Consider the following 15,415-nt stretch of genomic DNA (forward strand, 5'->3'; position numbering starts at 1 on the left):
TGGGGTTTGGCCTTTGACCCAAATTAAGTCAACTATCATTGACTTTTGACTGCAGAGTTGAATATATTTCCAATAACTTCATCACAGCATATTTGGTCTGTTAATATAGTCCTCCTATTTTACTTATTCATGTTCCACTCTTTCCCAATTATATCTTCCAAAGAGAAGGAAGACTAGAATAATGTATCTAATTTCTTTTTTTATTATTGTGATCATTGTTTAGTATACACTTAAATTATACACCAAGGACATCATCTATATTGTTCACCACTACATTCCTAGAAAATGGAAAGTCATATATCAATACATAATTTAGTGATAATTCAATTAAGACAATTCAAATAAGATATAGATCTTATTTCTTTACTGAAAAAACTTCCTAAAATATCTTTGGATTTAGAACTATGGTACTGTACTGAAACTGCTAGTTAAGTCAAAGGATAAGATGGGCATGCCATTTTACAATAATAAATAAATACCAAACTTGGGACCCTCCCTGATGGTGCAAGAGTTAAGTCACAGCATTATGATGCTATCCATAGCGGGGGGGGGGGGGGTCACCCACATGGCCCAGCAGACCTTTCCTGTCTCACCTGCTACTCCCCTCACAAGTGTATTTCAGTAAATCCCACCTGTTCTGCTCCCCACTCTGTCTCTGGTGAATTCTCTCACCCCGCTTACCTCTGGCCTGTACACCAGCTCTTGAATGCATAAATAAAGAAATCTTTAAAAATAAAATAAAATAAATACCAAACTTCATTGGGGAATTTTCATTTGATACCTGTCTTTCTGCAATTCCTTGAAAGTTGCAGTATCCATTTATAGTTTTTCAAGTATTTTTTTAATATCAAAGAAAAGACTATAATTTTTTGTAGTATATGCATACAAAGAACTACTACTCAGTTATTTAAAAGAGATGAAATTTTGCCATTTGTGACAACATGGATGAAACTAGAGGGGATTGTGCTAAACAAAATAAGTCAGAAGGAGAAAGACTAATATCAAATGACATCACTCATATGTGGAATATAAAAAACAAAGCAAAAGAATAGACATAAACAAAACAAAATAAATCCATGTAATCTGACTGCATAACTGGAGCTACCTGAAGAGCAAAGTGAGGGAGTGGGAACAGAGTAGAGGGAACCCAATGGATTGGATTGAAGGAATATTGAGGCTTCACTGGTGAGTGTGGTATGATAACATACATGTGTGGAGGTGTGAACTTATAATCATAAAACATACAAAATGTTGTAAATCAATGTCACTTTAATAAACATAATTTTAAGGTGGTGCAGGGATTAAAGACAGCGCTATCAAGCTATCAGCAGCCACTGCAGCACAAGTTCCATCCCCAGCCAACCCACATGGCTGAGCAGACTTTTCCTGCCTTGCTCACTGCTCCCCTCAGCAGTATGTTTCAGTAGATCTGCCTGTTCTGCTCCCCACTCTCTCTGGTGAATCCTCTCACCCCCCACACCTCTTGCTTACTCCTCCATTCTTTTATGCATAAATAAATAAATCTTTAAAAAATTTTTAAAAATAATTTTAAAACCAGAAAATAATATCATTTTAAACACATCGATGCAATCTATATCAGGCACATTAATTGGATAATTCATTATCAGTAAAAAAATAAAACGCAGAAAAAATGAGCAACTTAGAATTGAGAAATTGAGAATTTACCAATTCTAATTACTTTAAGTGAATATTTTAAATTTTGAGACTACAAGTCTATCTCCAGTTATAGGTATTATGTTCTTATTCAATATTTCTATCAAAACTGGCAGAAACTAAAAAACTAGGAGGTAGTTTGTTGGCAATGCTATGTTCTTGTATCAATAGAGATATACATTTTTATTTAAATTAAGTTACACAGCTGGAAATATCTAATATTTTTCTTGTGATTATTTCGAGTCTATAGTTTAAATCTATTATTAGTCACCTGAAGGGGTGGGGGGGGAAGCAAATATTGTTTAAAAATGAACAATGATGGGCCTCCCTGGTGGCACAGGCGGTTGAGTGCAGCGTTGTGAAGCTGTCCGCAGCCTCTGCAGCACAGGTTCCATCCCAGCCCGCCTGGGAGAATCCCACATGGTACAGCAGACCTCTCCTGTCTCACCTGCTGCTCCCTTCAGCAGTGTATTTCGTCAATCTGCCTGTTCTGTTCCCTGCTCTGTCTCTGGTGAATCCTCTCACCCTCTCATGCATCTGGCCTGTACCCAGGTTCTTGCACAAATAAATAAATCTTAAAAAAAAAAGAACAATGATGTAAAAAAATTTAAAAAATTAATTATTAAAAAATAAAAAATAAATAAATTGATTATTAGTGACAGCGAATTCTCCAGACTAACATTGCTAGTGAATATGGAGTTATGAATATTTTTGTTTTAGTAGTTAATAGTTTTAGATGCAGGCCTCCCCGGTGGTGTAGCGGCTGAGCGCTGGGTTGCAAAGCTGCCCGCAGCCTCTGCAGCTCGGGTTGGATCCCTGGCCACAGGGCAAGGGTCCCACATGGCGCGCAGACCTCTCCTGCCGCCCGCTGCTCCCCTCAGCAGTGTACTTTGTCAGTCTGCCTGATCTGCTCTCCGCTCTGACTCTGGTGAATTATCTCGGAGTGCCTTTGGGTTTCCAGGTTGGCGATAGGGTAGGATGCGTTAAAGACTTTATTTTCCTATTTTCTCCCTGAGTTGTACGTTTCCTCATTTTTCTTTCCCTTGTAAATAAACCTTTTATTAACCTTTTGTGTGTGCCTGTAGTGGAGTATTAATAAGTCCCTTTTAAGCGGGCGGGTGAGGACCCACAGCCAGGCAACCCATTTTTATATCGGGGCTGCTCTGTAACAGTTTCAGTGGTTTCGCCAAATACATAGAAATGAAAAGAGATAGTAAAGCAAACTAAAGAAAAGAGGAATAAGTTGTAAAAGAAAAAACAAGATAAAACCTCAGCAAAAGAACTTAATGAAACAGAGATTAAACAGAAAAGAATTAAGAGTAAAGACCATAAAGATGTTCACCAAACTTGGGAGGAGAATTTAAAAAAAAAAGTGTGAACCTCAAAAAGAGATAGAAACTATAAAAATATACCAAACAAAAGTCATAGAATTAAAGAATACAATAACAGTACTGAAAAATAGAATAGAGGCATTTGACAGCAGAACTGATAAAGCAGAAGGGGTATGCAAACTTAAAGACAGGGCAGTGGACTCACCCAAAGAAAGAAAAATAATAACTTTTTAAAAAGGATAAAATAACAATAAAAACATTATATAAAGAACCCATAAGATAACATCAAGGAAAATAAAATGTTCATTATAGAGTTTCTGAAAGAAGAGAAAGAGAGAAGGTGTTAGAAAACATATTTGAGGAATTAATAAGTAAAAAGCTTCCCTAATCTGGAGCAGGAAACAGGACATCCATGTATAGGAAGAGTTCCAAATCAGAGGATCCCAAAAAGATCCACACCAAGACACTTTATAATAAAAGTGTCAATAGTTAAAGGAAGAATCTTAAAAGCAGCAAGAAAAAAACAATGTTATATGTAAGGGATTTTCAGTGATTTTTCATCAAAATCTTTGAAGGGCAGAGGATATATTAAAGGTGATAAAAGGATAAAAACTTCCAAACAAGAATATATTACCTGGCAAAACTTTCACTTAGAATTGAAGGAGAAATAAAGTGATTTTAAAGCTAAAATGTGACATTAACTCTAAACCTGTACTACAAAAAATGTTAAAATGTCATCAAGTTGAAAAGAAATGGCAAAACTTTGAAACAAGAAAAACGTATAAAACATAAAATCTCACTGGTAAAGATAGTGAATTAACCACTCATAAAACTAGCCCAAAGATTAAATAAAACCTCAATAATTAGTTATTGGACACACACACAAATTTTATAAAATGTGATATAAAAATATAAAATGTGTGCATGAGCACAAAAATGTAGTTTTAGAATAAGTTCAAAATTAAGTTGCTATCAACTTAAAATAGGATTTTTTGAAGATTTATTTATTCATGCATATAAGAACCGGGGTACAGGCCAGATGCACGGGAGGGTGAGAAGATTCACCAGAGACAGAGTGGGGAACAGAACAGGCAGATTGACGAAATACACTGCTGAGGGGAGCAGCAGGCGAGACAGGAGAGGTGTGCTGCACCATGTGGGATTCTCACAGACCAGCCGGGATAGAACCTGTGCTGCGGAAGCTCCGGACAGCTTCACGCCGCCGCACTCAACCGCCTAAGCCACCAGGGGAAGCCCTAAAATAGGATGTTCTATATACTGGATTTATGTGGGAACTTTATAAGTGTGAAGCAAAAGCCTATAGTAGAAACATAAAAGAAAGTGAGAAAGCAGTCTAGTCATAACACTAAAGAAAGTTAACAAACCACAAGGGAAAAGATGAAGTAAAGAAAAAAGGAACAACACTGAACTATCCAAACAGCCAAAACCCAATTAACCAAATAGCAATAAATACATACCTAACACAATCCCTTTAAAAGAAAATATATCAATTATCCAATCAAAAGACATGGAGTAGCTAAATGAATTGAAAGAAAATGACTCTATATGCTGTCCATAAGAGACCCACTTTAGCTATGAAGACATAGACTAAAAGTGAAAAAATAGAAAAAGATCTTCCATGAAAATGGAAATGAAAGCTGGCATAGCTATACTTATATATGAAAAAGTAGATTTTAAAGTCTGTAAGAAAAAATTAAAAAGAGCATTACATAGTGATAAAGAGATCAATTTAATAAGCGGGAGTATTCAGAAAAGTGGAATAATAGGCTCACCAATATTACTTTAAAGGGTTGTAAATAATTATTAAATAAGATTGTTATTCATTTTCTTGGAACTTGCCTGAAGACTTCAGAGCAGATGCAATGAGTTTCATGTAAGACTGCTATTTCAGGTGAGCCTTTTTCTACACGGATGCTAAAGAATTTGAATCTCTGAAAACATGTAAGGACAGCACACATTCCATGAGCTCATCCATTTCCGGTATCCAACAGCATTCCTCAATGATCAATAGATTTCAAAATGGGCTATGGACTACAGGTACCAAAATTACTTGAGAAGTTTGTTTAAATGGAGTCCTGAAGTCCACCCTTCTCCTTGTGAATCAGTGACAAAAATTTAGACAGCCAGTTACGTATTATTTAGGATTCTAAGCTATATGTTCTTATGATAATTATAGCAGGAGGTAAGGCGAGGACCTTAAGAATCCATTATTCCTTTCAAATTTCTATTTTGGGAGAGGACTTTGATGGTCAGAGTATGGCTTCTGGGGAGACCATTTTTGCAACAGTGGGCACTGGGAAATTAATAAGTTGGTGGACACCTCTAATCATTATGTCCTCATTGTGTATTTATTATGTACCTAACTTTATTTGAGTTGTATTGAACACATTATATACATGTGCTATTGCTAACACCTGCCAACTTTTGCCCTCTAGATAGTTCTATTTTGAATATCCAATGCAAAGTAAAAATCATTACAGTAATTTATAGATTCCCTCTCCCTCCACTTTTTTGTCACCCTTCAACAGTTTGTGGCAGCAAAGTCTGGTAAGGAATGGAAAAGTCTCTATTGCTATCAATGTAGCATGGTATATTTTTTTTAAAGTGAGCAGGAAAGAAAGGCAGAGACCGACTGTCAGTGTGCCTACATGGCTCTAGTTTCATACTGGATATTCCATTCAGGGGAAAGTGTGAGTATAATATTTGAGGAAGACGTTACATAGAGAGCAATGTCTTTAGGAAACGAACTTTTTACAGATCATTGGGAGGCTGAGGCTAGATTTCTGTCACCCAAGTCAGGAAAATCCTCATGAATATGTGCAGAATGCTATAGGTTGTTTCTACAATATTGTAATCTGATGCATTTAGCCCACATATCCTATTATTCTAGAGCATTACTATGGAGTACTTCAGCTTTGATTTCCCGGTATGATTGACAAAGGAAATTAAAATAAACAGCATTGCTCCAGCCTAACTATGAAACAAGATGATGTTGCATGCATGCCCATAGTTATAGAAAACCCCAAGCATACTCTTTTCAGGGAAGTTACACTTCTTTCAGGTTAAGTGCTAGCATAGGTATCATTTAACAACCATTTAATGTACTGTTGTTTTATCAGGTAAAATTTGTTCTTGTCTTAGGAATTTATAATTATTAGGACTGGATCTGTGGCTATTACAGAGTTTCCAAAGTAGAAAATCAGAAAAGCAGCCAATTCATATCAGATGAAAGGCAAAGCTGTGAATCAGATTAACTTAAATCCTTTATTACTTTAAAAGCAGAGAGTATTTTGATATAACAAAAATTTACATGCAAAAAATTGAGTAAATGGTTAGCTGGTAAGGGATTTCTCTATGCTGCATTGTTTAAGAGACATTTCTCAAGGAGGCTGGTTAAAACAAGCATTTTCTATAGTCTCCAAAGGGGCGATCAGAATTGCCATTTCAACATCTTAATGATGTAAATGTTTAGTGATGTAAAGGTTTATCTGTGGATAGATATATCTGACTAATTTTTAAAAAATTCTTTTTTTTTAAAAGATTTATTTATTTATTTATTTATACAAGCACTGGGTACAGTCAGAAGCGTGGGAGAGTAAGAGAATTCACCAGAGCCAGAGCAGGATGCAGAACAGGCAGAAGGACCGAAGTACACTGCTGAAGGGAGCAGTGGTCGCTGCAGAAGAGGTCTGTCATGCTATGTGGGACCCTTGCCAGTGGCTGGGGATTGAAGCAGAGCTGCAGAGGCTGCGGGCAGCTTCACAGCCCAGCGCTCAACCGCTGCACCACCAGGGGAGAACCAAAAAATTTTTTTATTTCTACCTTAGTGCAATATCCTTGTGCAATGTGTTGTCCAGTGGTACTACACTGACATTGAAAGACATGTTCTCAGATATCTTCCACCACCAGAGGAAAAATGAAACATTCAGAATGAACAATTCCCCAAGGCAGAAAGAGTCTTAGACTGAGAATGAGGACACTAAAATGTAGTACCTGCTTTCTATCACCTGATTACACAATTGTAATCCATAGTTCACTCATCTATGAAAAAGGGGTGGATTAGGAAGATCTTGAAACTACCTTAAATTTCTGACATATTTCTGTCAATACAATAAAATGAAGTATAAATATTTTCAAATTTGATTTGAAAGATAAGCATGAACATATTGATTATGCAATGTGTAGTAAATTATCTCAAAACTTAGTGGCCTAAAACAGCAATAAACACATATTATATTATACAAGTGAGACTCAGGAATTCAGGAGTTGCTTAATAGAGCAGATCTGACTCAGTTTTTCATGCGACCAAGATGTCAGTAAGGGATGCAGTAATCTGAAGCTTTGTCTGGGACTGGAGAATCTGCTTTTACAATGGTTTACTTGTAAGTCTGGCAAAATAGTCCTGGTGGTTGGCAAAAGGCCCACATTCCCTGCCCATGTGAAACACTCTCTAGGACTGCTTTAGTATGCATACAAATAGCAGCTGACTTATCACAGAGCAAATAATCCAAGAGGGTAAAAGTAAAATTCTTCAACTTCTTTTATGACCTGGTTACACAGCTCAGTGTGAGAGGAGCATGAATACAAGAAGTAAGAATCACTTAAGACCATCTTAGAGGATTAATACATGAAATCAAGAGCAAAGAATAAATTGTTACAGGGCAGGGAGAGTGGCACCCATGAATTCCCAAACCTGCCCGCTCTAACATAATCTAGTGTGTAAGACCTTCAATGGAAAGGAACTTTAATACAATTAGTGTGTAACAAAGAGAAGGGAAAGAGTATAGTTTCCAAATCAAACACCCGAAAATTACCTATCCACTTGGGGGTAAATGCCCAGCCAAACAGGGTTAGCTGAAAGCAGAGCCCCTGAGCCAGAAAATCTGCCATAAGCCTAAGACACTTGCTGGTGGCGACTCATAGAAAAGGGCAGAAGGAGCCCAGTACATCTGGGGCAAAAAGAGCAAAATCAAGATAAAATCTGCCATTGTTAACCTCCTCATGGGTCTCTTTTCTACCTCTATTTCTACCAGTCCACCTCTATTTCTACCAGTCCAAAACCAAGAAGCAAGCAGAGGTCTTTCACATATCTCTCCACTCTGTGTGCCTCCTGCAGGTCTCCTACTGGCTCTCTATCCTTTCAATCTTCCTCCTCCAGTCTCCTCTCTCCAGTTTCTTCTCTTCCCTGTTCAGCTCCACCCTTCTTTGGGTGGAACAGGGAATCTGGCACCTTTCCTTTCCTTGGGGACTATCCTGTTACAAAATGGCCTCCAGGTTAAATATTCAGAAAACCATATTTGAACTTTTTTTTAAGTCAGAAATGACATGATAGCACTATATATATATATATATATATATATATATATATATAATTTACCTGAATATTGTGAAGCCCTAATCTATTGAATCAAATTAAAACATTGACATCTACTGCATCCACATTATTTGGGGGCATCTCTTAGTAAAAAGAGTAACAGCTAACATGCATATCTGTTGTGATAATACTATCAGATTTTCCATGATAATTTTCAAACTCTTGTCTCATTGCCAGATGTAGATCTGATTGTCACAGGCCTAATTTCCTATTATTCCACCATCATTAATTCAGTAATCCTTGACAAGTTAAGTAATCTCTGGGAATCTCAAGTTCTTTATCTAATATGAATCCACATGATGTGACCCAGTGTTTAATCTTGAATGAATGATTGGTGGATCTTTTTTTTTCCCATTCTTCTGCTGCCCTTCAGTGATCCTCTTTTACTCCTATTCTAAACTTTGTGCTAGTATGGATATCAGCACTAAATAATTATGGAATTTTGGACAAGCCACCTAAACATAGTGAACCAGTTTCATAATTTGTGAAATAGTAATATAAAGTTTTCACTAAATACCTCACAGCCTTAATTTAAAGATTATATTAAGCTGGGTGTCAAAGACTTGTAAATTATAAAATCCTAGAGGGGAAACTTTTTCAATTGCAATTTAATCCCCAGACTGATAATATGTCAGAGTCTTTGTTTCTCATCATAAAAGCTGCATTGTAGTATACACAATTTAGAAAACTCCTAAACATGTCTACCCTGGGTCATGCAACCATCCCATCCCATGCTGGGTAGGTTCATTGTCAGTTCTCACAGACGGAAAAGAGGATTTGGAGTCTTCAGTAGATTTTGCAGTCCTTTGAGACAGGAGACCATACACACAGGCAGGCAGAGAGAGCAAGACAGACTCCAATACAGAGAGGGAGAACAGCAACTCCTAGTTGCTAGTTCCCTTTACCCTGTTACTTGCCCATAGCTACACAACAGATACACTGTTGGAAATGCAAAGCCCATCTGTTTTTTGCTAGATGTCGGAATTGTGGAAAACATAACAATTGAAGGTATGGGCTGCCCACTGTGTGGAAGCATGTGGAAGCAAGTGGAACGAAAAATAGCCAGATGTTTAACTCATTTACCTTACACCCAGTAATTAAAATCACTTGTATTTCCATAATACAGGAGTAAAAAAAATAATTGTTTAATATCCCATTTTCTTCCTATACACAAACTCAATAAAAAGTATTCCTTTGATTATGGAAAATTTCAAATTTATTTGGAAACTTAAGGATAGTATCATGTAATGCACTCACCCATTCCCCATATTTAACAATAATCAAACTTTCGTTATCTAACCTCTACATTTCACCTCCAACTGTTTTAAAGCAAATCACCGGGTATATTATTTAATATGTCAATAAATGTGTCGAAACGTATCTCTAAAATATAAGGATCTTTTAACATACAACTGCAATACTACAATCATAAAAAATAAACAGCATTTTCTTAAATCATCAACTCTCCAGTCAGTGTTAAATTTTTCTCGACAATCGCATGGTTTTATAGGCTTTTATCATCACAAATGCAATCTGATTCTCCACACCCCAGATTGCATGAAAACCGCGAGTTTCTTGCAGTCCCACCTTTGTGGGGAGTGTCAGTAAGGAGTTGGAATCTGCGGGCTACGGAACTGAAGTGGCGGCTCCCCTTCAAGCATTGGAGGGAATTCTTTTTCAGTTGCACCAAGGGCATTTCCCGCAGACGCGACTGGCAGCTGACACCGGAAGCGCTTTGAGGTCTGCAGGCCCATCTGGAGATCGAACCACGAGACCTGGCAGAGGGTCGGTTGCGCGGTTTCTACCAGCCCTCGAACCCAGAGCAAGCCCCTCGGCACTGCGATGGATTCGGAAGCCGGAGGCCGCACCGCCAGCGCGCTGTTCGCGGGCTTCCGGGCCTTGGGGCTTTTTAGCAACGACATTCCACACGTGGTGCGCTTCAGTTCGCTGAAGCGTCGATTCTATGTGACGACCTGCGTGGGCAAGAGCTTCCATACCTATGATGTGAGTGACTTCCTTTGCTGCTTCCCGGGAACCCCAGCCCCGGTTCTACCCCTGTGTCCTGGGGCAATCCCGCTGCCTTCCCCCACCTAACGGGTTTCTCTACAGTCTTCTTCCTTCACGGGATCCTGCTGGGTTTCGCCACCGCATCACATCCATGTGCTGAGTTAGCCCTCCAGCTCACTGGGGAGAGTCGGAGAAAGTCTTGCTGGGGGAAGGTACTAGAGAACATCACAGTGCTAATGCAGAACGATTTGTTAGAAGATATATATTGAAATACACGTGATTAGAACTAGACCCAGCCCTTGTATTATTTTATTTATTTATTTATTTATTTATTTATTTATTTATTTATTTATTTATTTATTTTTTGTGGGACCATCGCCGGTGCCCGGGGAACGAACCGGCGCTGCAGCCTCGCAGCCCAGCGCTCAACCGCTGCGCCACAAGGGGAGGCCCAGCCCTTATATTCTTAATGGCAAAACTTCCAAGCAATTTTATTGCGCAGTTCACGACACAGTGTTAGAAATTCAGACTAAAATACGCGGGAGAACTGGAGAGGGTGAGATTAATTACGATTTAGGGATCTGTTCACACTTGGTAACAAATCATTTTCCTGTATATTACCTGAACATCTATTTTCATGCAATATTGAGCGTTTATCACGCATGGTGCCACTTTGAGCTTTGCAGCAGTTTCTTTGCAAGGTTTGTGTCATTCCTTAGCACCCTTATATAACTAGACAATAAATTGCAGGAAAATGACTCCTTGCCAATGGCTTTTCACTTTGTTAGTGATGGTTATTCTCGTTGAATATCCCATCAGTTTCTGAAATAGTCTTATTGCCATTTACTTCTTTTATATATCTTCTCCAAATGAAGGTGTGCCTTGAGAAAGGAGTATCTGTTTGATGAGGATTATAATCAGTGTTAATTAAGCACTTTTCCTGGAAACTGTTCTGTAGAGTTGGTCTCCTTGAAGGATTATAGAATCAAATGGGTTTTTAGCAAGAAGTGTGGGTTGTTGGGAGCTGGTTTAATTAGGGAACAGGAAAGTGATGGTGCTGCTCACGGTGGAGAGCAATTGGTTTTTCCAAAGCCTGGGTTAGTGGTGGAAATAAGGTGGCTTAGAATGACAAGATTCATCTTGAAAGGTTATTTATTGTTAGCATTCTGCCTAAGGGTACTTTGTTCCCTGACTTTTGGTTTTGCTGGTAAAAATTTCCTTTTTAAAATATACCTTAGTTTTTCTAGTTTTCTTAAAGAGGTCTTGAAGTGTTTTTTTTTGATAAATACTGTCTTTCATTACACTTATATTACACACTTTTTCCCCATGGTCTACTTCCTAAGAAACCCTGTTAGAGGATACAATTAAAAATTAAAAATTGCTTTAATTTGTTATTTATTTATTTATACAATAGCTGGGGTACAGGGCAGAGTCGTAGGAGGGTGAGAGGATTCACCAGCGACAGAGTGGGGAGCAGAACAAGCAGAGCTACTGAAATACATTGCTGAAGGAGCAACGGGAGACACAGGAGAGGTCTGCCGCGCCATGTGGGAATTTCCCTGGCCAAACCACTCTGCAGAGGCTGTGCTTAACCCTCTGCGCCACCGGGGAGACCCAAAGTTGCTTTAATTTGTGCATTGAGGGCCTCCCGGGTGGTGCAAGGGGTTAAGCATCGCGCTATGAGGCAATCCGCAGCCTCTGCAGCACAAGTTTGATCCCCGGCCCTGTCAGGAAGAAACCCACATGGCCAGGCAGACCTCTCCTGTCTCGCCCGATGCTCCCCTCAGTAGTGTATTTCAGTCAATCTGCCTGTTCTGTTCCCCACTCTGTCTCTGGTGGAGCCTCTCACCTTCCACATCCTCTGGCCTATACCCCAGCTCTTGTATGCATAAATGGATAAATCTTAAAAAAAAAATTGTGCATTGAAATTTAGCTCAGACGATACGCATTTATATGCTGCTATGATTACAGTAAATTTTAGAATTAGAGAAGACCTTAAATGTCATCTTTATTAGGACTAAATTTCAAAGTTCCTTTAATTTGTGCATTGAAATTTAGTCCTAATAAAGATGACATTTAAGGTCTTCTCTAATTCTAAAATTTACTGTAATCATAGCAGCATGTAAATGCTTATTGTTTAAGAGCTCTGTACACTGTTCAACCAACCAGTGTATTAGGCTGTGAGTGCTGAAATTGAAAATAACTTGGGAGTAAAAAATGTTAATTAATGCACTCGAGTCTCTAGTTTGATTTGCAAGTGCTCTGTCTCATGGCGATGGCAATATTATTGTTATACCTAGTCAACTTCATAGAGAGGAGCTTTTTTCTTCAGGGCAAAGAAGACAAGCAGTGGCTAGGTGATGGAGGTGGTGGTGCAGCTAACACTGAGCATTTGTTATGTATTTGACGCCATTCTATTTTACACAGATTTTACTCATTGAATCCTGACAATAATCCTATAAAGTAGATAGCTGTTTTAATCATTTGCTGGTGAGGAATTCAAGGCACAAGGAGATTAGTAACTTTCTCAAGGTCATATAGCTGGATCAGTAACCATAAATTGCAGTCAGCAAACTATGGTCTGCGACCCTGTTTTCCTCACCATGTTTTTGAATAACCTATGACTTGTAAATGGTTTTGATATTTTAATTTTTTTCTCTGCATGTTTGTGTTTATTCTAATTTAACCTTCAAATAGAATTGCCTTGTAGTAGGATTCAATAAAATTAATTTTGGCATGGTATAGAGACATGTGTTTACTTCTGTTTAAGAAATAATATGTTTAATTGATCTCCAAGGGCCTTTTCAGTCTTTGGCACTCTTGCATCTCTAATGGGTGAATTTTCACTTATACTTGCTGAGCTCGGTGCTTCTGAGATAGATGGTTTTCACATTTTTAAAAATGTTTGGGGGACCTCTCTGGTGGCGCAGTAGTTGAGCGCTGGGTTGCGAAGCTGCCCGCAGCCTCTGCAGCGCCAGTTCGATCCCTGGCTGCTCCCTGGCCACCGGAGGAGGGTCCCACATGGTGCGGCAGACCTCTCCTGCCACCCGCTGCTCCCCTCAGCAGTGTACTTCGGTCCTTCTGCCTGCTCTGCTCCCCACTCTCACTCTGGTGGATTCTTTCACCCTCCTGCGCTTCTGACTGTACCCAGTGCTCGTACAAACAAACAAACAAACAAATAAATAAATAAATAAATCTTTAAAAAAAAATGGTTGGGGAAAAAATCAAGAGAAGAGTATTTCATGGGGAAGACTGTTTCATGATGAATGAAAATCAAGTTTCTATATCCATATAATAAATTTGGTGGAATACAGCCGCTCCATTTTGCTTAGGTATTTTGTGACTGCTGTCACGTAATTAGATATTGAGTAGTTGCAAGAAAGATCACATAGCCTGCAAAGCCTAAAATATTCACTATATGGCCTGTTATAGAAAAATATCTCTTCCATCACCACCCCTAATAAAATAGTTGGAAATACAAACTTTCCTAGTAATGGAAATTAGGATTAGTGTCTTATTTAGCAACAACAGCATAGCAAATTCATGTATGAGGTTATATCTCAATCTTCAAGTGTTATGTTATTGCAGTTTTTTTAAATGACAATATAATTAATCATTTTCTTTTTTTTTTTTTAAACAGGTTCAGAAACTTAGTCTGGTTGCAGTAAGTGAGTATAGACTTTACTCTGAATTTATGCATGCTTTGTATGTTTAATTTTTTAAAAGTTTGACATAAATTTAAGATTTCTGGAACATGTAAGGAATCTACTATGCATTTCTAATAAACTTACATACCCCCAAAAAAAGAAAAGAAAGAAATCCAGGAAGGAACATATATTGCATTCAGTTGTCCTGTCTTATTCGTTCTCTAGTGTCTGGAATAATTATTTAGACTTTGCATTTCACAGCATTGATTTTTGAAGAGTAGATACTAGTTCTTTTTTAAAATTCTTTCAGTTTTTCTCTGTTTTCTTATGATTAGACTTAGATTATGTATTAAGGCTGGAATAACAAAGAATTGGTGCTGAATTCTCAGTGAATCATGTCAGGAGACACATGACATTGCTTAGTTCTGATCCTGGCAGTAAAAACTGATCATTTGATTAGGGTGAAACTATCAGGAGACTCCATTTGAAAGTTTTACCCTTTGTAATTAATAAGTTTCTTGTAATAACATATATTGAGACTATGTAGATATTCTTCTCAAAGTTTCTCTCTGTTTTTATCATTAGTGATGATTCTTTTCTGAATTAGATATTAGTATGATTACTGAATAGTGATTTTCTGGTTCTATTATTCCCCTCCCCCTGCAAAGAAAGGGGAAAAAAAAATGTATAGGTATGTATGTAATATAACATATATGTATGGGGGGCTGTTAAATAGAGTAAAAGGTTTACTAGGGCTGAGAGATTCTAATTTCACTATTAAATTTGATCTTTGTAGGAGAGAAACAGGGGAATTATAGGTAACCCAGTACGTATCTGATAAATATTTATTTTAAAAGACTAGAAGTTAAAAGAAAAACTATAACCTAAGTAGAATATGAAAGTGAGTAATAAATCTAAATAATATTTTAGAAATGAGAAATCTCAAAATGGAATATGTAGCATGAAAATTACATAAAAAGTTATTTATCTTCTAACTCTCCTGCCTCCAAATCAGGAAATAAACAGAAAAGGCCAGTGTGGCAATGCTAGTGAGAGAGGAAACAAGACATTTGTATCATAAGAAATGGCTAGAGCTGAAAGGTGTATTTACCTTAAGATAGAGTGGAAACCTTTTTGTTAATTTTAAGAATCAGAGTGTAAACTGTTTTGTGAAGTTAGGGGGCAAGGTGTGATACTCCAAAAGGTAGAATTGGACAGAGATCTGGGTTTTTAATTTGCTAAAAAAAATTTCCTGGAGGTATTGGTGAACTTTAGGTTCCTGAAGATATTTACATGAATATTGGGTGACCATCTGCTATAGTTCTGTGTGTCAAGTGTGGAATTTTTACAAATCACCTCAA

The 15,415-nt window shown here is 37.8% G+C and overlaps 1 protein-coding gene across 1 annotated transcript in view; it reads left to right on the plus strand.

Moving 5' to 3' along the window:
• Nucleotides 1–10,242: 10,242 nt before the first annotated feature.
• The window catches only part of WDR36 (WD repeat domain 36), a gene marked incomplete at its 5' end in the record, with an annotated part of 42,342 nt that continues 37,169 nt past the window's right edge, over nt 10,243–15,415 (plus strand). Inside the window, 2 exons of the mRNA XM_084233721.1 lie at nt 10,243–10,404; nt 14,048–14,075. Coding sequence (XP_084089847.1) covers nt 10,243–10,404; nt 14,048–14,075 — 190 coding nt within the window. The remainder of the gene's footprint in view (nt 10,405–14,047; nt 14,076–15,415) is intronic.

Source organism: Talpa europaea (assembly GCF_964194135.1).
Source record: "Talpa europaea genome assembly, chromosome: 5".
In the NCBI taxonomy this organism is placed as follows: domain Eukaryota; kingdom Metazoa; phylum Chordata; class Mammalia; order Eulipotyphla; family Talpidae; genus Talpa; species Talpa europaea.